This window comes from Nerophis lumbriciformis, linkage group LG27 (genome assembly GCF_033978685.3).
Source record: "Nerophis lumbriciformis linkage group LG27, RoL_Nlum_v2.1, whole genome shotgun sequence".
Taxonomy (NCBI): Eukaryota; Metazoa; Chordata; class Actinopteri; order Syngnathiformes; family Syngnathidae; genus Nerophis; species Nerophis lumbriciformis.
The window spans coordinates 38,521,676-38,546,593 of NC_084574.2; the positions used below are offsets into that span (position 1 = coordinate 38,521,676).

A 24,918-nucleotide genomic window follows, 5' to 3' on the forward strand; every position below is an offset into this window, starting at 1 on the left:
GAGGTCTCAAGGTTGGCAAGTATGCTTATGGACGTTGAAAAAGTCCAAAAAATGTTGGCCAACTAAAAAGTATGACGAAGTGGAGCAGAGCCATGGGCGTGTCCTCATCACGTGGATATAAATATGAGTGTTTCGTAGTGAAAATGTGTCATCAAGTGTGGAATGTATTGATTGGAAAAGTTTTCTTCACGTCCTCAATGAAGTGTTTGTGGAAAGGCTCTTGGCCCCGCCCCCTTGGAACGGGCGGAGGCAGGGTTTTTTCCCCCGATGACGTCACAGAAAGTGTCGCCCAGAAGAAGAAGTTGAAGCAGCAGCAGCAGCAGAAAGTTGAAGTTGAAGAAGAAGAAGCAGCATCAAGTTGACTCGACATGGCGGGAGTGGCGTCCACTCTGGCCAAGCAGCGCGCCATGGCGGCGGGCTTCGGCAGCAACCACAAGGCGGTCCCGTACCTCCAGCAGGACTTCTCCTCTCTGCGGGCCCAGTGTGTGAGCAACCGCCGCCTCTTCTGCGACCCCACCTTCCCCGCCGAGCCCGAGGCTCTAGGCTTCAAGGAGCTGGGCAGGAACTCTTTCAAGACCCGCGGCGTCACCTGGAAAAGACCCACGGTACGTCGCGCCTGCGCCTGCGCGGACCAAGCAGGGCGGAAGTTGTTGGAGAGCGAGAACGTGGAGGACAAAGCATTAGGAACCCCTCCGACGAACAACACCCCGATGACGTCACCTATTTACTTTTCTGTCCAATCAGGAGCTGGTGTCCTCGCCTCAATTCATTGTGGGCGGAGCCTCCAGGACAGACATCTGCCAGGGTGCCTTAGGTGAGTTCCCTGCTGTCCCACACTCCCTGAACACCTCGCCGAGGTCAAAGGGCACTGCTGTTCAGGTGCAAAAATCCAGGTTGCTTTCAATTTGTCGTTTGTGTGCCGTAATTCAGCTCGTCTTAGCTTAGCATGCTTTAGCATCCTTTATATTAGCATACTTAATGTTAGCATCTTTTATCTCAGCATACTTAAGTTTAGCATCCTTTATCTTAGCATACTTAAGTTTCACATACTTAATGTTAGCATCTTTTATCTTAGCATCATTTAGCTTAGCATCCTTTATCTTAGCATACTTAAGTTTAACATAATGTTAGCATCTTTTATCTTAGCATACTTAAGTTTAGCATACTTAATTTTAGCATATTTTACCTTAGCATACTTAAGTTTAGCATCCTTTATCTTAGCATACTTAAGTTTCGCATACTTAATGTTAGCATCTTTTATCTTAGCATATTTTATTTCAGCATATTTTATTTTAGCATACTTAATTTGAGCTTCTTTTATCTTAGCATACTTAATTTTAGCGCCTGTATCTTAACATACTTAAGTTTAGCATATTTAATTTCAGCATCATTTAGCTTAGCATCCTTTATCTTAGCATACTTAAGTTTAGCAACCTTTATCTTAGCATACTTAAGTTTCGCTTACTTAATGTTAGCATCTTTTATCTTAGCAAACTTAAGTTTGGCATATTTAATTTGAGCATATTTTATTTTAGCATACTTAATTTTAGCTTCTTTTATCTTGGCATACTTAAATATAGCATCTTTATCTTAGCATACTTAAGTTTAATTTCAGCATCCTTTATTTTAGCATCATTTAGCTTAGCATCCTTTATCTTAGCATACTTAATTTTGCATCTTTTGTCTTAGCATACTTATTTAAGTTTAGCATCCTTTATGTTAGCATACTTAAGTTTAACATACTTTAATTTAGCATACTTGATTGTAGCATACATTAGCCTAGCATAGGGTTACCCACTGTCATGTCTTCTTCCCACACCACTAAGACTATTAGCTTGAAATGATTTCACACACACACACACACACACACACACACACACACACACACACACACACACAAGGAAGTAAACGTAGACATTGTGTCCTCAAACTACAAAGAAACTGTAGAAGAAAACAGTAAAAGTAGATTTGAGGTTGAAGACAACAGAAATTTTTCATCATCAAAAAAGAAAATCTGCCTGTGACCAATGAGGACACACCCTCTCTCTCTCTCACACACACACAGACGCACACACACACACACACACACACACACACAGACGCACACACAGGAAGAGGATGAGTCAGAGTTGCGTGACTCAGTTTTGTTTTCACATGTTTGAACATTTTTGTGCCTCAAGAGTTTTTTTTTATAGTGAAGGAATGTTAGCCCGAGTGAGACCTCTCTCTCTGTTAAACACATCATACTTATTACTACTTCAAATAGTTCTATTTATTCATACATCATTCTAGAACGTGTAGATGTTAGTAGGAACACACCCTGGGATCAACCTTCTAGAACGTGTAGATGTTAGTAGGAACACACCGTGGGATCAACCTTCTAGAACGTGTAGATGTTAGTAGGAACACACCCTGGGGGATCAACCTTCTAGAACATGTACATGTTAGTAGGAACACACCCTGGGATCAACCTTCTAGAACAGGGGTGCATGTTTGTAGGAACACACCGTGGGATCAACCTTCTAGAACGTGTAGATGTTAGTAGGAACACACCCTGGGATCAACCTTCTAGAACAGGGGTGCATGTTAGTAGGAACACACCCTGGGATCAACCTTCTAGAACAGGGGTGCATGTTAGTAGGAACACACCCTGGGATCAACCTTCTAGAACATGTACATGTTAGTAGGAACACACCCTGGGATCAACCTTCTAGAACGTGTAGATGTTAGTAGGAACACACCCTGGGATCAACCTTCTAGAACATGTACATGTTAGTAGGAACACACCCTAGGATCAACCTTCTAGAACGTGTAGATGTTAGTAGGAACACACCCTGGGATCAACCTTCTAGAACGTGTAGATGTTAGTAGGAACACACCCTGGGATCAACCTTCTAGAACAGGGGTGCATGTTAGTAGGAACACACCCTGGGATCAACCTTCTAGAACATGTACATGTTAGTAGGAACACACCCTAGGATCAACCTTCTAGAACGTGTAGATGTTAGTAGGAACACACCCTGGGATCAACCTTCTAGAACGTGTAGATGTTAGTAGGAACACACCCTGGGATCAACCTTCTAGAACGTGTAGATATTAGTAAGAACACACCCTGGGATCAACCTGCTAGAATGTGTAGATGTTAGTAAGAACACATCCTGGGATCAACCTTTTAGAACGTGTAGATGTTAGTTGGAACACACCCTGGGATCAACCTTCTAGAACATGTACATGTTAGTAGGAACAGACCCTGGGATCAATCTTCTAGAACATGTACATGTTAGTAGGAACACACCCTGGGATCAACCTTCTAGAACAGGGGTGCATGTTAGTAGGAACACACCCTGGGATCAACCTTCTAGAACATGTACATGTTAGTAGGAACACACCCTAGGATCAACCTTCTAGAACGTGTAGATGTTAGTAGGAACACACCCTGGGATCAACCTTCTAGAACGTGTAGATGTTAGTAAGAACACATCCTGGGATCAACCTTCTAGAACGTGTAGATGTTAGTTGGAACACACCCTGGGATCAACCTTCTAGAACAGGGGTGCATGTTTGTAGGAACACACCGTGGGATCAAACTTCTAGAACGTGTAGATGTTAGTAGGAACACACCCTGGGATCAACCTTCTAGAACAGGGGTGCATGTTAGTAGGAACACACCCTGGGATCAACCTTCTAGAACAGGGGTGCATGTTAGTAGGAACACACCCTGGGATCAACCTTCTAGAACATGTACATGTTAGTAGGAACACACCCTGGGATCAACCTTCTAGAACAGGGGTGCATGTTAGTAGGAACACACCCTGGGATCAACCTTCTAGAACATGTACATGTTAGTAGGAACACACCCTAGGATCAACCTTCTGGAACGTGTAGATGTTAGTAGGAACACACCCTGGGATCAACCTTCTAGAACGTGTAGATGTTAGTAGGAACACACCCTGGGATCAACCTTCTAGAACATGTACATGTTAGTAGGAACAGACCCTGGGATCAATATTCTAGAACATGTACATGTTAGTAGGAACACACCTGGGATCAACATTCTAGAACATGTAGATGTTAGTAGGAACACACCCTGGGATCAACCTTCTAGAACGTGTAGATGTTAGTAGGAACACACCCTGGGATCAACCTTCTAGAACATGTACATGTTTGTAGGAACACACCCTGGGATCAACCTTCTAGAACATGTACATGTTAGTAGGAACACACCCTGGGATCAACCTTCTAGAACATGTACATGTTAGTAGGAACACACCCTGGGATCAACCTTCTAGAACGTGTCGATGTTAGTAGGAACACACCCTGGGATCAACCTTCTAGAACGTGTAGATGTTAGTAGGAACACACCCTGGGATCAACCTTCTAGAACGTGTAGATGTTAGTAGGAACACACCCTGGGATCAACCTTCTAGAACGTGTAGATGTTAGTAGGAACACACCCTGGGATCAACCTGCTAGAATGTGTAGATGTTAGTAAGAACACATCCTGGGATCAACCTTCTAGAACGTGTAGATGTTAGTAGGAACACACCCTGGGATCAACCTTCTAGAACGTGTAGATGTTAGTAGGAACACACCCTGGGATCAACATTCTAGAACATGTAGATGTTAGTAGGAACACACCCTGGGATCAACCTTCTAGAACATGTACATGCTAGTAGGAACACACCCTGGGATCAACCTTCTAGAACATGTAGATGTTAGTAGGAACACACCCTGGGATCAACCTTCTAGAACGTGTAGATGTTAGTAGGAACACACCCTGGGATCAACCTTCTAGGACGTGTAGATGTTAGTAGGAACACACCCTGGGATCAACCTTCTAGAACAGGGGTGCATGTTTGTAGGAACACACCGTGGGATCAACCTTCTAGAACGTGTGCATGTTAGGGACGGCGTGGCGCAGTGGGAGAGTGGCCGTGCGCAACCCGAGGGTCCCTGGTTCAATCCCCACCTAGTACCAACCTCGTCATGTCCGTTGTGTCCTGAGCAAGACACTTCACCCTTGCTCCTGATGGCTGCTGGTTAGCGCCTTGCATGGCAGCTCCCTCCATCAGTGTGTGAATGTGTGTGTGAATGGGTAAATGTGGAAGTAATGTCAAAGCGCTTTGAGTACCTTGAAGGTAGAAAAGCGCTATACAAGTACAACCCATTTAGTAGGAACACACCCTGGGATCAACCTTCTAGATCGTGTAGATGTTAGTAGGAACACACCCTGGGATCAATCTTCTAGAACATGTACATTGTAGTAGGAACACACCCTGGGATCAACCTTCTAGAACGTGTAGATGTTAGTAGGAACACACCCTGGGATCAACATTCTAGAACTTGTAGATGTTAGTAGGAACACACCCTGGGATCAACATTCTAGAACGTGTAGATGTTAGTAGGAACACACCCTGGGATCAACATTCTAGAACGTGTAGATGTTAGTAGGAACACACCCTGGGATCAACCTTCTAGAACATGTAGATGTTAGTAGGAACACACCCTGGGATCAACCTTCTACAACTTGTAGATGTTAGTAGGAACACACCCTGGGATCAACATTCTAGAACGTGTAGATGTTAGTAGGAACACACCCTGGGATCAACCTTCTAGAACATGTAGATGTTAGTAGGAACACACCCTGGGATCAACCTTCTAGAACATGTAGATGTTAGTAGGAACACACCCTGGGATCAACCTTCTACAACTTGTAGATGTTAGTAGGAACACACCCTGGGATCAACATTCTAGAACGTGTAGATGTTAGTAGGAACACACCCTGGGATCAACCTTCTAGAACATGTAGATGTTAGTAGGAACACACCCTGGGATCAACATTCTAGAACATGTAGATGTTAGTAAGAACACACCCTGGGATCAACCTTCTAGAACATGTAGATGTTAGTAAGAACACACCCTGGGATCAACCTTCTAGAACGTGTAGATGTTAGTAGGAACACACCCTGGGATCAACATTCTAGAACATGTAGATGTTAGTAGGAACACACCCTGGGATCAACATTCTAGAACATGTAGATGTTAGTAAGAACACACCCTGGGATCAACCTTCTAGAACATGTAGATGTTAGTAAGAACACACCCTGGGATCAACCTTCTAGAACAGGGGTGTCAAACTCAAATACAGAGTGGGCCAAAATTGAAAACTGAACAAAGCCGCGGGCCAAGGTTGAACAAATTAACCTTTTTGATAGGGACCCAAGCAAGTTTTGCATTAAATATGCATTCTGCGCCGGGGGTGCATTATCCGGCACAACACCTGGAACCTGACGCTACAAGGTGTGTGTATGTGTGTGTGGGGGTTTGGAGGTAGCGGGGTGTATATTGTAGCATCCCGGAAGAGTTAGTGCTGCAAAGGATTCTGGGTATTTGTTCTGTTGTGTTTATGTTGTGTTAATGTGCGGATGTTCTCCCGAAATGTGTTTGTCATTCTTGTTTGGTGTGGATTCACAGTGTGGCGTATATTTCTAACAATGTTAAAGTTGCTTATACTGGTACCGTCAGTGTAATCTGTATCGCTGAAGATCAAGTATGCGTTAGACTCACTTTTGTGTGCGTGTCAAAACCGCACATTTATGTAACTGAGCCAGCACTCGTTGGACTGTATGAAAAGGAGACGTTACAATTCTCGGGAGGGGCACTGAAATTTGGGAGTCTCCCGGGAGGTTTGGAGAGTATGAAAATTAGCGGTGTACCGCGGCACCGCCGCTGTATATGATCGGCGGGCCAGCTCTAGTGTTAATTTGACATCACCTCACGGGACAAGTGAAATTACACGGCGGCCCGCGGGAGTTTGACACCCATGTTCTAGAACATGTAGGTGATAGTTGGTGTAAAGGTGACATGACTAAACACTGAGGGTGTAACAATACACAAACATTTCAGTGTGGTACGTACCTCGGTTTAGAGGTCACGGTTCGATTAATTTTCGGTACAGTAAGAAAACAACAAAATATAAATTTTTTGGTTATTTATTTACCAAATGTGTAAACAATAGCATAACATACATATACACACACACACAGGGTCCATTGCCAGGGTTCATGTGGTCAACATATATCAAATAAAAACTAAATAAGATAAGGCTCAGAATGGTTTCTTAACAAGACCTTTCTACATATAAAGTGCTTTTTTTGATTGATTGATTGATTGAGACTTTTATTATTAGATTGCACAGTACAGTACATATTCCCTACAATTGACCACTAAATGGTAACACCCCAATAAGTTTTTCCACTTGTTTAAGTCGGGGTCCACGTTCATCAACATTAAACTGCCTCAAGTTGTTGCTCAGATTAAATAAAACGACAAAACTTTTCTTCTACATATAAAAAGTGCAACATTACACAGTTTCAAGTCAACTCAGCCTCAGATTAACTTTTCTTCCCCCAGCCTGGCTAACTTGGCAGTAAGAGGATATATGGGCTCATTGTTCTTCCACCATAGAAGTGGCTCAAAATCTAGTTTTTATTGCAATATGGTCTTAAATCTGCTGCTATAAAAACATTTGTTATTGCTTTAGCCCTGCCTGACTCGCCGAGGAGAGGCTGCTTGAATGCGGTGGTGACCAGTGTTGGGTTAGTTACTGAAAACCAGTAGTTACTAGTTACTTTATTTCAAAAGTAACTCAGTTACTAACTCAGTTACTTACACCCAAAAGTAATGTATTACTGTGAAAAGTAACTATTTAGTTACTTATTTTTTTCTTCTTTTTTTTTTTTTAAAGCTCCCATTAATGCCCTTTTAGCCTTCATTTCAGTACTGTTATTGCACTGGACAATAATACAATGTGTTGATCAACTTGACATGCATTTGCATCACTCAACTCTGCTAAGCCATGTGCTCTACATACAACACACAAAGACAAAGATATGTTTCAAAGGGCCAATTTGTTTCGGGCCAGAACAAATTGACAAAACTATTTTAAATAGCTGCAACATAACATACACAAGTAACAAACAGCATAAAAACAACATAGCTGTAAAGCAAGGTAAGTACTTTAACTTTACATACCAAAACCTAACCAGGCGTGTTTTCTCTCAAGGAATTCTGAAACAAAATCATGTCTGAAGCCCAGAACACTCTACGCATTTCCGCAGTTTTAGTTCAGAGATAAGGAAAGATTGGCCTGGCCCACTAGCATCCCTCTTTATGTTTGTGAACTTTATAGTCTATACATTTAGACTGATGTGATAATCAAACACTCTAGAAGTCTAGAATGAAAGAGTATATAAGAGAATTGACAGAGTGTGTACTATAATTCATAATAACATTGATTTTGATTCAATATTATGTTTTGAGCAATGACAGTTTGAAAGAAAAAAACCCAGCTTTGTTTTATTAGTCAACATTGCAACTTTTTCTAAATTATATTTCACCTTTTAAGCTTTTTTATTTCACTTTTGTTATGTTTTTGTTTATTTGAATAGTATTTTTAGGATGTGCCGTGGGCCTTTAAAACATTAGCTGTGGGCCGCAAATGGCCTCCGGGGCACACTTTTGACACTTTGATAATAAAAAATTAAATCTGATAAATCTATGGATAAAAAGCAGAGCCTGGCGACGCATGCGCGTTAATCATAACTCTCTCTCTCTCTCTGTCTCTGCCCCTCCCTCACCAATGCTGCTGCACACACCCCTCCTCTCCCTCCCTCCCCACACCCAGACACACACACACACACACAGAGCACGCCTCCTCCCTGTGACGCAAGAACATTCAGAAGGACGACACTGCAGCGCTCCAATAAAACACACTCAGATGTTCTGTTTCTAGCCGATACTACATAAAAAATAACGTAAAATAACGCAGTAACGCATCATGTAGTAACAGTAACTGAGTTACTGAATATAAAAAATAACGCGTTAGATTACTAGTTACCGCCAAAACTAACGGCATTACTTTGTAACGCGTTAGTCCCAACACTGGTGGTGACGCTTCAAATGGGTTAGCATGTGTTATGATAGTAGCATATGTGTGTGTGTGGCCCTTTTAATATGTGACAGCATGTGAGGTGAGTGTGTGGGCAAGCAAGGTGAGGGAGTGCGGGGGGGGTGGCCAGTGTTTGGTTGGATTGGCTGTGTGCAAGACCTCAATAAAGCCACCATTTGCAACTAATCGCCAGACTCGTCATTTACCCTGGAGTCCGGAGCTGTGGAGACCCACTGCCGGGTAGAGTGAAGGGTGTTGCCCCCGAGAATACCTCGGCCCTGGAGGAGTGTCTCCCCTGCGCTCCTCGACTACGGTCTGGGAGCCGGAAGCAGGAAAGGTGCAACACATGTTTGACGTGTTGTCAGAAGCAGCTGCTGAACAATGTCGGCAAACCTCCGTCCTCCATTGTTGTATCGCGCAGCCAAAGTGTTCCCAAACGGGGGATCTTAACGAGGCAGGAGGGTCTTCCAGCTCTGGCTTTTACATGTTGTCCTAGCCCGGTCGCTGCTAGCATGTGTACTCGTTCGGTACACCTTTGAACCGAACCAAAACCCCCGTACCGAAACGGTTCAATACACATACACGTACCGTTACACCCCTACTAAACACACACACACAGGTGGTGACAGGTGACATGAGTATGGTCACATGACATGAGTATAGTCACATGACGTGAGTATGGTCACATGACATGAGTGTGGTCACATGACTTTGCAGGTGACTGCTGGCTGTTGGCGGCCATCGCCTCGCTGACCTTGAATGAGTTCGTGATGGCTCGTGTTGTTCCTTCAGACCAGGACTTTGGTGACAACTATGCCGGAATCTTCCACTTCCAGGTTAGATCTTGTCCTACTTCCTGTTGTGCTGCCACACCCCACCTGTGTGTGTGTGTGTGTGTGCGCGTGTGTGTGCGCGTGTAGCTGTGGCAGTTTGGCGAGTGGGTGGACGTGGTGATTGACGACAGGCTGCCAGTCAAAGATGGAGAGCTGCTATTCGTCCACTCCGCTGAGGGGCGGGAGTTCTGGAGCGCCCTGCTGGAGAAGGCCTATGCCAAGTAAGCTAGCACAGTTAGCATGTGAGTTAGCATGTGAGTTAGCATGTGAGGTAGCATGTGAGGTAACATGTGAGGTAGCATGTGAGGTAGCATGTGAGGTAGCATGTGAGGTAGCGTGTGAGATAGCGTGTGAGTTAGCGTGTGAGGTAGCATGTGAGGTAGCATGTGAGTTAGCATGTGTGTTAGCATGTGAGGTAGCATGTGAGTTACCGTGTGAGATAGCGTGTGAGGTAGCGTGTGAAGTAGCATGTGAGGTAGCATGTGAGTTAGCAGGTGAAGTAGCATGTGAGGTAGCATGTGAGTTAGCATGTGAGTTTGCATGTGAGCTAGCATGTGAGCTAGCATGTGAGTTACCATGTGAGATAGCATGTGAGGCAGCGTGTGAGGTAGCGTGTGAGTTAGCGTGTGAGGTAGCATGTGAGGTAACATGTGAGGTAACATGTGAGTTAGCATGTGAGTTAGCATGTGAGGTAGCATGTGAGATAGCATGTGAGGTAGCATGTGAGGTAGCATGTGAGTTAGCATGTGAGTTAGCATGTGAGGTAGCATGTGAGTTAGCATGTGAGTTAGCATGTGAGTTAGCATGTGAGGTAGCATGTGAGTTAGCATGTGAGGTAGCATGTGAGGTAGCATGTGAGGTAGCATGTGAGTTAGCATGTGAGTTAGCATGTGAGGTAGCATGTGAGGTAGCATGTGAGGTAGCATGTGAGTTAGCATGTGAGTTAGCATGTGAGGTAGCATGTGAGTTAGCGTGTGAGGTAGCGTGTGAGGTAGCGTGTGAGGTAGCGTGTGAGTTAGCATGTGAGTTAGCATGTTGTGCGTGCAGGGTGAACGGCTCCTACGAGGCCTTGTCGGGGGGCTCCACCACGGAGGGCTTTGAGGACTTCACAGGGGGCATCGCTGAGAACTTTGACCTTCAGCGCCCCCCCAGCAACCTCTTCCACATCTTGGTCAAGGCCTTGGAGGCGGGGTCACTGCTGGGCTGCTCCATCGACGTCAGTCTCCGCCCCCGCAGGTGTGCACGCCTCACACCTGAGCCTCACCAGTGGGCGTGTCTCCACAGATCACCAGCGCCGCCGACTCGGAGGCGGTCACGCGCCAGAAGTTGGTCAAAGGCCACGCCTACTCGCTGACGGGGGCCGTGGAGGTCAGAGGTCACCTGCTCCAGGTGAGACTGCAAAGAGCCACTGACCTCCGTGTGACCTCTGTGCACAGGTCAACTACAGAGGAGGTCGGGAGAAGTTGGTGCGTGTGAGGAACCCGTGGGGTCAGGTGGAGTGGACCGGCGCCTGGAGTGACGGGTATCAAACACAAACACACCAGCTGTAGTGTTAGCGTGGTGCTAACTGATCTGTCTTCAGCTCGCCAGAGTGGAACTCGGTGGAGGGTCCGTGTCCTCACGCCAACGCCGAGGACGGAGAGTTCTGGTAGGTTCACGCTGCTAACACTGCTAGCTGCATGCTAACCCTCTGATTGACAGGATGTCCTACAGAGAATTCCTGCGCCACTAACTATTTGATTGACAGGATGTCCTACAGAGAATTCCTGCGCCACTAACCATTTGATTGACAGGATGTCCTACAGAGAATTCCTGCGCCACTACTCCCGCATCGAGGTGTGCACTCTGACCCCGGACACCATCTTGGATGACTCGGTCAAGCACTGGAGCGTCAACAAGTTCGATGGCGCCTGGCGTCGCGGTTCCACTGCTGGCGGCTGCAGGAACCATCCCTGTGAGCGCCTCCTTAGCTTAGCACTTTCCTAGCCCTTTTGTCATCTGGAACATCCATCTTTCAATTTTCTACCACTTGTCCCTTTCGATACGCTGGGGGGTGCTGGAGTCTATCCCAGCTGCATTCGGGCGTATTTATTTACTGTAAATATGTATTGTAACATATTTAATATGCTACCTCATATTTACAGTAACTATGCAAGGTAACATATTTACAGTAACTATGCAAGGTAACATATTTACAGTAACTATGTGAGGTAACATATTTACAGTAACTATGCAAGCTAACATATTTACAGTAACTATGCGAGGTAACATATATTTACAGTAACTATGCGAGGTAAAATATTTACAGTAACTATGCAAGATAACATATTTACAGTAACTATGCAAGGTAACATATTTACAGTAACTATGCAAGATAACATATATTTACAGTAACTATGCGAGGTAACATATTTACAGTAACTATGCGAGGTAACATATATTTACAGTAACTATGCAAGGTAACATATTTACAGTAACTATGCAAGATAACATATATTTACAGTAACTATGCGAGGTAACATATATTTACAGTAACTATGCAAGGTAACATATTTACAGTAACTATGCGAGGAAACATATTTACAGTAACTATGCAAGGTATCATATTTATAGTAACTATGCGAGGTAACATATATTTACAGTAACTATGAAAGGTAACATATTTACAGTAACTATGCAAGGTAACATATTTACAGTAACTATGCGAGGAAACACATATTTATAGTAACTATGCAAGGTAACATATTTATAGTAACTATGCGAGGTAACACATATTTACAGTAACTATGCAAGGTAACATATATTTACAGCAACTATGTAAGGTAACATTTACAGTAACTATGCGACGTAACATATTTACAGTAACTATGCAAGGTAACATATTTACAGTAACTATGTGAGGTAACCTTTACAGTAACCATGCGACGTAACATATTTACAGTAGCTATGTGAGGTGACTTTTACAGTAACTATGCGATGTAACATATTTACAGTAACTATGCAAGGTAACATATATTTACAGTAACTATGCGAGGTAACATATTTACAGTAACTATGCAAGGTAACATATTTACAGTAACTATGCGAGGTAACATATATTTACAGTAACTATGCAAGGTAACATATTTACAGTAACTATGCGAGGAAACACATATTTACAGTAACTATGCAAGGTATCATATTTATAGTAACTATGCGAGGTAACATATTTACAGTAACTATGAAAGGTAACATATTTACAGTAACTATGCAAGGTAACATATTTACAGTAACTATGCGAGGAAACACATATTTATAGTAACTATGCAAGGTAATATATTTATAGTAACTATGCGAGGTAACACATATTTACAGTAACTATGCAAGGTAACATATATTTACAGCAACTATGTAAGGTAACATTTACAGTAACTATGCGACGTAACATATTTACAGTAACTATGTGAGGTAACCTTTACATTAACCATGCGACGTAACATATTTACAGTAACTATGCGATGTAACATATTTACAGTAACTATGCGATGTAACATATTTACAGTAACTATGCAAGGTAACATATTTACAGTAACTATGTGAGGTAACCTTTACAGTTACTATGCGACGTAACATATTTACAGTAACTAGGCAAGGTAGCATATTTATAGTAACTATGCAAGGTAACATATATTTACAGTAACTATGCGAGGTAACACATATTTAAAGTAACTATGCAAGGTAACATATATTTACAGTAACAATGCAAGGTAACATATATTTACAGTAACTATGCGAGGTAACATATTTACAGTAACTATGCAAGGTAACATATTTATAGTAACTATGCGAGGTAGCATATTTACAGTAACTATGCAAGGTAACATATTTACAGTAACTATGCGAGGTAACATATATTTACAGTAACTATGCGAGGTAACATATTTACAGTAACTATGCAAGGTAACATATATTTACAGTAACTATGCAAGATAACATATTTACAGTAACTATGCAAGATAACATATATTTACAGTAACTATGCGAGGTAACATTTACAGTAACTATGCAAGGTAACATATTTACAGTAACTATGCGAGGTAACATATATGTACAGTAACTATGCAAGGTAACATATTTACAGTAACTATGCGAGGAAACACATATTTACAGTAACTATGCAAGGTGACATATTTATAGTAACTATGCAAGGTAACATATATTTACAGTAACTATGCGAGGTAACATATTTACAGTAACTATGCAAGGTAACATATATTTACAGTAACTATGCAAGGTAACATTTACAGTAACTATGCAAGGTGACATATTTATAGTAACTATGCAAGGTAACATATTTACAGTAACTATGCAAGGTAACATATATTTACAGTAACTATGCAAGGTAACATTTACAGTAACTATGCAAGGTGACATATTTATAGTAACTATGCAAGGTAACATATTTACAGTAACTATGCGAGGTAACATATTTACAGTAACTATGCGAGGTAACATATTTATAGTAACTATGCGAGGTAACATATATTTACAGTAACTATGCAAGGTAACATTTACAGTAACTATGCAAGGTAACATATTTACAGTGCCAGTGAGGTAGGAGTAGTTGAAGTGTGATGTGTGTGCAGATACGTTCTGGATGAACCCTCAGTTCGTGGTCAAGCTGGACGAGGAGGACGACGACCCCGAGGACGGCGAGGTGGGCTGCAGTTTGGTGCTGGGTCTGATCCAGAAGAACCGCAGGAAGCTCCGCAAACAAGGCGAGGACATGCACACCATCGGCTTCGCCATCTACGAGGTGGGAGGAGCTTCTTCAGGAAGGACCATAAAAGGTCATAGGCTGAGTCCGCCCCTCTTCTCCGGCAGGTTCCCGAGCAGGTGGGGTGAAAGGTCACGGTCAAGGGGCCGGCCCACGCTGATCGCTGGCTCTTTTCCCGCCTCAGTTCCACGGCCGGCAGCAGGTGCACCTGGACAAGAACTTCTTCCTGACGCACGCTCAGACCGCCAAGTCCGAGACCTTCATCAACCTGCGCGAGGTCAGCACCCGCTTCAAGCTGCCACCTGGCGAGTACCTGGTGGTGCCCTCCACCTTCGAGCCGCACCTCAACGGCGACTTCTGCATCCGCGTCTTCTCCGAGAAGCGCTCGCAGACCGTGTAAGTGGGCGGCGGCCTCCCCGTAGTCCCACAGGAAGTCTAACTGTGCTAACTGTGTTCAGACCCTTTGACGACCCGGTCTGCGCAGATCTGGACGACGTGAGTCAAACGCCACAACGTTAGCCTTAGCAATGCTATGCTAACAAAGCCTTATTCCCGCAGGAAGTGGTGCCGGAGCAGGAAGTGGATGCCGCGTTCCGGGGACTCTTCGCCAAGCTAGCAGGAGGCGTATGTAGCATCACGCTAATCTCTGTGCTAACATGTTATGGGAGGGGAAATAGTCGCTAGCAGCGTTAGCATACATGCTAACACATTTACTGCAGGACATGGAGATCTCGGCGGCGGAGTTGAGGACCATCATGAACAAGATCGTGGCTAAACGTGAGTCCGTCTTTGCTCACCCACGCTAACGCGGCGCTAACCTAGCTGTGGTCTGCCGCTGACAGGAAGTGACATCAAGACGGACGGCTTCAGCATGGAGACCTGCCGAGTCATGGTCAACCTCATGGACGTATCCTTCTTCTGCAAGTCTGCTAGCATTTAGCCTCGCTTTTAGCATTTAGCCTCGCTTTTAGCCTTTAGCCTCGCTTTTAGCATTTAGCCTCGCTTTTAGCATTAAGCCTCGCTGTTAGCATTTAGCCTCGCTTTTAGCATTTAGCCTCGCTTTTAGCATTTAGCCTCGCTGTTAGCCTTTAGCCTCGCTGTTAGCATTTAGCCTGGCTTTTAGCATTTAGCCTCGCTGTTAGCCTTTAGCCTCGCTTTTAGCATTTAGCCTCGCTTTTAGCATTTAGCCTCGCTTTTAACATTTAGCCTGGCTTTTAGCATTTAGCCTCGCTGTTAGCCTTTAGCCTCGCTTTTAGCATTTAGCCTGGCTTTTAGCTACGCTTTTAGCATTTAGTCTCACTTTTAGCATTTAGCTTTACTTTTAGCATTTAGCCTGGCTTTGAGCATTTAGCCTTGCTTTTTGCATTTAGCTATGCTTTTAGCATTTAGCCTCACTTTTAACATTTAACCTTGCTTTTAGCATTTAGCCTCGCTTTAAGCATTTAGCGTGGCTTTTAGCTACGCTTTTAGCATTTAGCCTCACTTTTAGCATTTAGCCTCGCCTTAAGCATTTAGCCTCGCTTTTTGCATTTAGCCTCAATTTTTGCATTTAGCCTCAATTTTAGCATTTAGCTTCGCTTTTAGCATTTAGCCTCGCTTTTAGCTTGGCTTTTAGCATTTAGCCTCGCTTCTAGCATTTAGGCTCAATTTTAGCATTTAGCCTCAATTTTAGTATTTAGCTTGGCTTTTAGCATTTAGCCTCGCTTTTAGCTTGGCTTTTAGCATTTAGCCTCGCTTTTAGCATTTAACTTGGCTTTTAGCATTTAGTCTGCCTTTTAGCTTTTAGCCTCAGTTTTAGCATTTAGCCTCAATTTTAACATTTAGCTTCGCTTTTAGCATTTAGCTTCACTTTTGGCTTGGATTTTAGCATTTAGCCTCGGTTTTAGCTTGGCTTTTAGCATTTAGCCTCACTTTTAGCATTTAGCTTGGCTTCTAACATTTAGCCTCCCTTTTAGCATTTAGCCTCGCTTTTAGCATTTAGCCTTGCTTTTAGCATTTAGCTTGACTTTTAGCATTTAGTCTCACTTTTAGCATTTAGCCTCGCTTTTAAGCATTTAGCTTGGCTTTTAGCACTTAGCCTCGCTTTTAGCATTTAGCCTGGCTAAGCCCCAACGAGTCACTTGCCGGCCATCTTGGACTGATGTCATTCACCTGTTTGGAGAAGAAGTTGTTTGCTAAAAGGAACTCGGGTGCATTCGTTGTGCTAACTGTTCATTTGGTGGAGTGTGAACAAAGTCCAGGACCAAACGGGGACCAAGACCAGGACTACGGTTGAACAAGTGAATGGTTGTGTATTTGGAGAGCAAAGTGACACAGGTGTTAGCGTGAAAGCTTTTCAAAGTGCTATCACGCTCCTTGACTCGGCGCCAGGACAGCGGCAACGGCAAGTTAGGTCTGTCCGAGTTCGCCACCTTGTGGAAGAAAGTCCAGCGCTACCTGGTAGGACATGACCTTTCACCCTTTGATCCCTGCTGCATGTGACCGAGTCCTTGTGTCGCCTCACAGTCCCTCTACAAGAAGAACGACGTGGACAACTCGGGCACCATGAGCACGCCTGAAATGAGAGTGGCCTTCAAAGACGCAGGTCAAACCTTAGCTCAGTGCTAACCATAGCTACGCAAACAAACCTTAGCTAAATGCTAACCATAGTTACACACACAAACCTTAGCTCGGTGCTAACCATAGCTACGCACACAAACCTTAGCTAAATGCTAACCATAGCTACACACACAAACCTTAACTCAATACTAACCATAGCTACGCACACAAACCCTAACTAAATGCTAACCATAGCTACACACACAAACCTTAACTCAATGCTAACCATAGCCACGTACACAAACTTTAACTCAATGCTAACCATAGCTACACACACAAACCTTAACTCAATGCTAACCATAGCTACGCACACAAACCTTAGCTCAATGATAACGCGAGCGATGCACACAAACATTAGCTCAATGCTAACCATAGTTACACACACAAACCTTAGCTCGGTGCTAACCATAGCTACGCACACAAACCTTAGCTAAATGCTAACCATAGCTACACACACAAACCTTAACTCAATACTAACCATAGCTACGCACACAAACCCTAACTAAATGCTAACCATAGCTACACACACAAACCTTAACTCAATGCTAACCATAGCTACGTACACAAACTTTAACTCAATGCTAACCATAGCTACGCACACAAACCTTAGCTCAATGATAACGCGAGCGATGCACACAAACATTAGCTCAATGCTAACCATAGTTACACACACAAACCTTAGCTCAGTGCTAACCATAGCTAAATGCTAACCATAGCTACACACACAAACCTTAACTCAATACTAACCATAGCTACACACACAAACCTTAACTCAATACTAACCATAGCTACACACACAAACCCTAACTAAATGCTAACCATAGCTACACACACAAACCTTAACTCAATGCTAACCATAGCCACGTACACAAACTTTAACTCAATGCTAACCATAGCTACGCACACAAACCTTAGCTCAATGATAACGCAAGCGATGCACACAAACATTAGCTCAATGCTAACCATAGCTACACACACAAACCTTAGCTCAGTGCTAACACTAACTAGCAACTTACACAAACCTTAGCTTCGTGCTAATGCTAGCTAGCAACACACAAACCTTAGCTCAGTGCTAACCATAGTTACCCACACAAACCTTAGCTGAATGTTAACGCTAGCGACGCACACAAACCTTAGCTCAGTGCTAACACTAGTTAGCGACACACACAAAAATTAACTCAGTGCTAACACTACTAGCTAGCGACACACACAAACATTAGCTCAGTGCTAACGCTAGCTAGCGACGCACACAAACCTTAGCTGAATGCTAGCGTTGACATGCTAGTGTGTGCCCCTGCAGGTTTTACGCTCAACAACGCTATCTACCAGCTGCTGGTCGCTCGCTACGCTGAGCCCGACTTGACCTTGGACTTTGACAACTTTGTGGGCTGTTTGATGCGTCTGGAGATCATGTTCCGTAAGCTAGCTCTTAGTTTAAGCAGCTGTTAGTATGTGCTAACAAAGTGTTTACTGCTATGTGTCTTGTTAGCATGTGCTAACAAAGTGTTTGCTGCTATTTGTCTTGTTAGCATGTGCTAACAAAGTGTTTGCTGCTATTTGTCTTGTTAGCATGTGCTAACAAAGTGTTTGCTGCTATTTGTCTTGTTAGCATGTGCTAACAAAGTGTTTGCTGCTATTTGTCAGGGATCTTCAAGAAGTTGGATCCTAACGAGAGCGGTTCCATCGAGCTCGACTTCAACCAGGTACCAAGTTCTTTCCAAGTCTAATCTCATCTACTTCCTGTTTCAACTTCCTGATCTTTGTCTTCCTGCAGTGGTTGACCTTCTCCATGCTGTGACTCCACTTCCTGTTTGTCACCTGGCTCCACTTCCTGTTTGTCACCTGGTTCCACTTCCTGTTTGTCACCTGACTCCACTTCCTGTTCCTCACCAACCATTTAAATAAAAGTACATCTCAAACTACACTTAGCATGTCTTCTAGCATTTAGCCTCGCTGTTAGCGTTTAGCCTCGCTTTTAGCATTTAGCTTCGCTTTTAGCATTTAGCCTCCCTTTTAGCTTTTAATTTACCTTTTAGCATTTAACCTCACTTTTAGCTTTTAGCCTTGCTTTTAGCATTTAATTTCCCTGTTAGCATTTAGCTTCACTTTTAGCATTTAGCTTCGTTTTTAGCATTTAGCCTCACTTTTAGCATTTAGCCTCACTTTTAACATTTAGCCTCGCTTTTAGCTTCGTTTTTAGCATTTAGCCTCACTTTTAGCTTTTAATTTCCCTGTTAGCATTTAGCCTCACTTTTAGCATTTAGCTTCGTTTTTAGCATTTAGCCTCACTTTTAGCATTTAGCCTCGCTTTTAGCTTTGTTTTTAGCATTAAGCCTCACTTTTAGCTTTTAATTTCCCTGTTAGTATTTAGCCTCACCTTTAAGCATTTAGCTTCGTTTTTAGTATTTAGCCTCACTTTTAGCATTTAGCCTCACTTTTAGCATTTAGCCTTGCTTTTAGCTTCATTTTTAGCATTTATCCTCACTTTTAGCATTTAGCCTCGCTTTTAGCATTTAGCCTCACTTTTAGCTATTAATTTCCCTGTCAGCAATTAGCCTCGCTTTTAGCTTTTAGCCTCCCTTTTAGCATTTAGCCTTGCTTTTAGCATTTAGCCTCCCTTTTAGCATTTAGCTTTGACTTTAGCATTTATCTTCGCTTTTAGCATTTAGCCTCCCTTTTAGCATTTAGCCTCACTTTTAGCATTTAACTTGGCTTTTAACATTTAGCCTCCCTTTTAGCATTTAGCCTCCCTTTTAGCATTTAGCCTCCCTTTTAGCATTCAGCTTCGCTTTTAGCATTTATCATCGCTTTTAGCATTTAGCCTCCCTTTTAGCATTTAGCCTCACTTTTAGCATTTAGCTTGGCTTTTAGCATTTAGCCTCCCTTTTAGAATTTAGCCTCACTTTTAGCATTTAGCCTCACTTTTAGCATTTAGCTTGGCTTTTAGCATTTAGCCTCCCTTTTAGAATTTAGCCTCATTTTTAGAATTTAGCCTCCCTTTAAGAATTTAGCCTCCCTTTTAGCATATAGCCTCCCTTTTAGAATTTAGCCTCACTTTTAGCATTTAGCCTGGCTTAGCCCCGACGTCTCACTTGTCGGCCATCTTGGACTGATGTCATCCACCTGTTTGGAGAAGAAGTTGTTTGCTAAAGGGAACTCGGTGCATTAGTTGTGCTAACTGTTCATTTGGTGAAGTGTGAACAAAGTCCAGGCAGGACCGAACGGGGACCAAGACCAGAGAGCAAAGTGACGCAGGTGTTAGCATGAAGATGTAGAAAGATTCCATTGATGACACTTTGCTAAAAGGATCAATGGCAGCGAGTCCATCCATCACTTTTCTAACTGATCAACTTTTCTGCCATCTTTCTGTTCTTAGCCTGGAGTTTGACTCTCATTCATTATTCCTCCTCAGCTAGCAAGTTAGCCGCCTAGCTTCCAGTCCCAATGTTGTCTTTTAGAAAAAGTTTAAGACTGGATTTTATTTGTCAGGGAAGTGTCTAGCATGTCTACAAGCTACATGCTAACTTAGCAGGAGAAGTGTAGTGTACTCACTGACAAGTACTTTCAAATGCAGTACTGCTGAGTGTGTAGTATTTTATATTTACTATATATAATAATAATATTATTTATATTAAAAATATAGCCTTCCCGGTAAGGTCTATTCAGGTGTACTGGAGAGGAGGCTACGCCGGATAGTCGAACCTCGGATTCAGGAGGAACAGTGTGGTTTTCGTCCTGGTCGTGGAACTGTGGACCAGCTCTATACTCTGGGCAGGGTCCTTGAGGGTGCATGGGAGTTTGCCCAACCAGTCTACGTGTGCTTTGTGGACTTGGAGAAGGCATTGGACCGTGTCCCTCGGGAAGTCCTGTGGGGAGTGCTCAGAGAGTATGGGGTATCGGACTGTCTTATTGTGGCGGTCCGCTCCCTGTATGATCAGTGCCAGAGCTTGGTCCGCATTGCCGGCAGTAAGTCGGACACGTTTCCAGTGAGGGTTGGACTCCGCCAAGGCTGCCCTTTGTCACCCATTCTGTTCTCAACTTTTATGGACAGAATTTCTAGGCGCAGTCAAGGCGTTGAGGGGATAGTTAAAGTTAAAGTACCAATGATAGTCACACACACACACACACTAGGTGTGGTGAAATTTGTCCTCTGCATTTGACCCATCCCCTTGTTCACCCCCTGGGAGGTGAGGGGAGCAGTGGGCAGCAGCGGTGCCGCGCCCGGGAATCATTTTTGGTGATTCAACCCCCAATTCCAACCCTTGATGCTGAGTGCCAAGCAGGGAGGTAATGGCTCCCATTTTTATAGTCTTTGTTATGACTCGGCTGGGGTTTGAACTCACAACCTACCCATCTCAGGGCGGACACTCTAACCACTAGGCCACTGAGTAAAAGTGTACTTTAATGAGGTTTCACACACTAAATAACACAAAGTGTAGCTAATGAGGTTTGACACACTAAATAACACAAAGTGTACTTTAATGAGGTTTCACACACTAAATAACACAAAAAGTGTACTTTAAATAAGGTTTCACACACTAAATAACACAACAAGTGTACTTTAATGAGGTTGCACACACTAGATAATAAAAAAAGTGTACTTTAATGAAGTTACACACAATAAATAACACAAAAAGTGTACTTTAATGAGGTTTGACACACTAAATAACACAACAAGTGTACTTTAAAGAGGGTTGACACACTAAATAACACAAAAAGTGTACTTTAATGAGGTTTGACACACTAAATAACACAAAGAGTACTTTAATGAGGTTTCACACACTAAATAACACAAAAAGTGTACTTTAATGAGGTTTGGCACACTAAATAACAAAAAGTGTACTTTAATGAGGTTACATACTAAATAACACAAAAAGTGTATTTTAAAGAGGTTTGACACACTAAATAACACAAAAAGTGTACTTTAATGAGGTTACACACTAAATAACACAAAAAGTGTACTTTGATGAGGTTTCACACACTAGATAATAGAAAAAGAGTACTTTAATGAGGTTACACACACTAAATAATGGAAAAAGTGTACTTTAATGAGGTTACACACACTAAACACAAAAAGTGTACTTTAATGAGGTTACACATACTAAATAGCAGTAAAGGTGTACTTTAATGAGGTTTCACACACTAAATAACACAAAAAGTGTACTTTAATGAGGTTTCGCACACTAAATAACACAAAACGTGTACTTTAATGAGGTTACACACACTAAATAACACAAAAAGTGTACTTTAATGAGGTTTCACACACTAGATAATAGAAAAAGAGTACTTTAATGAGGTTACACACACTAAATAATGGAAAAAGTGTACTTTAATGAGGTTACACACACTAAATAACACAAAGAGTGTACTTTAATGAGGTTTGACACACTAAATAACACAAAGAGTGTACTTTAATGAGGTTTGACACACTAAATAACACAAAGAGTGTACTTTAATGAGGTTTGACACACTAAATAACACAACAAGTATACTTTAATGAGGTTTCACACACTAAATAACACAAAAAGTGTACTTTAATGAGGTTTCACACACTAAATAACACAAAAAGTGTACTTTAATGAGGTTTCGCACACTAGATAATAGAAAAAGTGTACTTTAATGAGGTTACACACACTAAATAACAAAAAGTGTACTTTAATGAGGTTACATACTAAATAACACAAAAAGTGTACTTTAATGAGGTTTGACACACTAAATAACACAAAGTGTACTTTAATGAGGTTACACATACTAAATAGCAGTAAAAGCGTACTTTAATGAGGTTTCACACACTAAATAACACAAAAAGTGTACTTTAATGAGGTTTCGCACACTAAATAACACAAAACGTGTACTTTCAGTGTTTCCCACACATTAATTTATTTGTGTCGGCCCGCCACGAAAGAATTACGTCCGCCACAAATGGATTTTTCGGCTTTTGACTCGCTCGACCGCTCATAAAAGCAATGGAACTGTCTGTGAATGTTGCTTGTAGTTACACCTCAGGTGCAGTAGGTGGCGGTAGCCTACTATGCACTATGCAATAGCACTTAATTCACCTGGTGGGCCAGAAGAAGAAGAAGAAGAAGAAGAAGAAGAAGAGGGACGGACGGAATGAAAATACTCGCCGGCTACTTTTCATAATGATGGCGCTTCCTACGTTTCTACCTCAAACGTCCAAAAGCTGCTGAAAGCCTTGATCCAGGATGCCATGGGGAAAAAACCTAAATGGTGCCTTTTGGCGACAGTTAGCAGCTTGGTGGCTCATAGCCGGCGAGCTAACGCTTGCTAGCGTGGTAGCATTGCTTCATTTTTACAGATGTTATAGGTAGATAGTAGTGATGGGTCCGGCAACACCGATGCATCATAGAGCGAAAGCCTGTGTCGGTGCGCGTACCGCTTTTAGAAAGTCACGTGACCGATCATGAGCTGTTTTGGTCACGTGACCGATACGCGAAATGTGTCGCACTGACGCCTCCTCTGTGCCCTGTGAGCGGCTCTTTTCTACAGCCGGAGAAATAATAACTAAGAAGAGAAATCGTCTAAAATTGAATACGTTGGAAAAACTGTTTTTTTTTTTTTAAATAAAAATGTGTAAAAATAAATAAATAATAATTTCCAGGTCCACAAGCATCCTCATTCACAACACGTTCTCTTAGATTTCCATGTTATGATACATGTTCACATTATTTATTGACTGTATCTAAAAAAGACAACAAATATATTTTTATTTAAATGAAGTTATGAAATAATCCTAAATGAAATACAATGACTTGCTTTATATTATTGTATACAGGTAAAAGCCAGTAAATTAGAATATTTTGAAAAAGTTGATTTATTTCAGTAATTGCATTCAAAAGGTGTAACTTGTACATTATATTTATTCATTGCACACAGACTGATGCATTCAAATGTTTATTTCATTTAATTTTGATGATTTGAAGTGGCAACAAATGAAAATCCAAAATTCCGTGTGTCACAAAATTAGAATATTACTTAAGGCTAATACAAAAAAGGGATTTTTAGAAATGTTGGCCAACTGAAAAGTATGAAAATGAAAAATATGAGCATGTACAATACTCAATACTTGGTTGGAGCTCCTTTTGCCTCAATTACTGCGTTAATGCGGCGTGGCATGGAGTCCATGAGTTTCTGGCACTGCTCAGGTGTTATGAGAGCCCAGGTTGCTCTGATAGTGGCCTTCAACTCTTCTGCGTTTTTGGGTCTGGCATTCTGCATCTTCCTTTTCACAATACCCCACAGATTTTCTATGGGGCTAAGGTCAGGGGAGTTGGCGGGCCAATTTAGAACAGAAATACCATGGTCCGTAAACCAGGCACGGGTAGATTTTGCGCTGTGCGCAGGCGCCAAGTCCTGTTGGAACTTGAAATCTCCATCTCCATAGAGCAGGTCAGCAGCAGGAAGCATGAAGTGCTCTAAAACTTGCTGGTAGACGGCTGCGTTGACCCTGGATCTCAGGAAACAGAGTGGACCGACACCAGCAGATGACATGGCACCCCAAACCATCACCCAACCATGCAAATTTTGCATTTCCTTTGGAAATCGAGGTCCCAGAGTCTGGAGGAAGACAGGAGAGGCACAGGATCCACGTTGCCTGAAGTCTAGTGTAAAGTTTCCACCATCAGTGATGGTTTGGGGTGCCATGTCATCTGCTGGTGTCGGTCCACTCTGTTTCCTGAGATCCAGGGTCAACGCAGCCGTCTACCAGCAAGTTTTAGAGCACTTCATGCTTCCTGCTGCTGACCTGCTCTATGGAGATG

At 42.6% G+C, this 24,918-nt stretch overlaps 1 protein-coding gene across 1 annotated transcript; it reads left to right on the forward strand.

The window, feature by feature from the left end:
• The first annotated feature begins 254 nt into the window (after positions 1–254).
• Positions 255–19,061, forward strand: LOC133624416 (calpain-2 catalytic subunit-like). Its single transcript, XM_061987945.2, has 21 exons — positions 255–605; positions 745–814; positions 9,668–9,786; positions 9,871–10,004; positions 10,831–10,999; positions 11,068–11,151; positions 11,220–11,305; positions 11,366–11,431; positions 11,577–11,737; positions 14,409–14,578; positions 14,647–14,658; positions 14,724–14,935; positions 14,998–15,034; positions 15,098–15,163; positions 15,259–15,316; positions 15,382–15,446; positions 16,910–16,978; positions 17,045–17,123; positions 18,438–18,554; positions 18,782–18,840; positions 18,912–19,061. Exons 1-21 carry the CDS (start codon positions 369–371, stop codon positions 18,933–18,935), a joined length of 2,094 nt encoding a protein of 697 aa, XP_061843929.1. The 5' UTR covers positions 255–368; the 3' UTR covers positions 18,936–19,061.
• The last annotated feature ends 5,857 nt before the right edge of the window (positions 19,062–24,918 follow it).

What these genes read in the sequence shown, in the direction of transcription:
- LOC133624416 (XM_061987945.2), top strand. Translation starts at nt 369, where the DNA reads ATGGCGGGAGTGGCGTCCACTCTGGCCAAGCAGCGCGCCATGGCGGCG. An exon ending in TCATGGTCAACCTCATGGAC is followed by an intron (nt 15,447 to 16,909) that starts GTATCCTTCTTC and finishes ACTCGGCGCCAG; the next exon opens with GACAGCGGCAACGGCAAGTT. An exon ending in GCGTCTGGAGATCATGTTCC is followed by an intron (nt 18,555 to 18,781) that starts GTAAGCTAGCTC and finishes GCTATTTGTCAG; the next exon opens with GGATCTTCAAGAAGTTGGAT.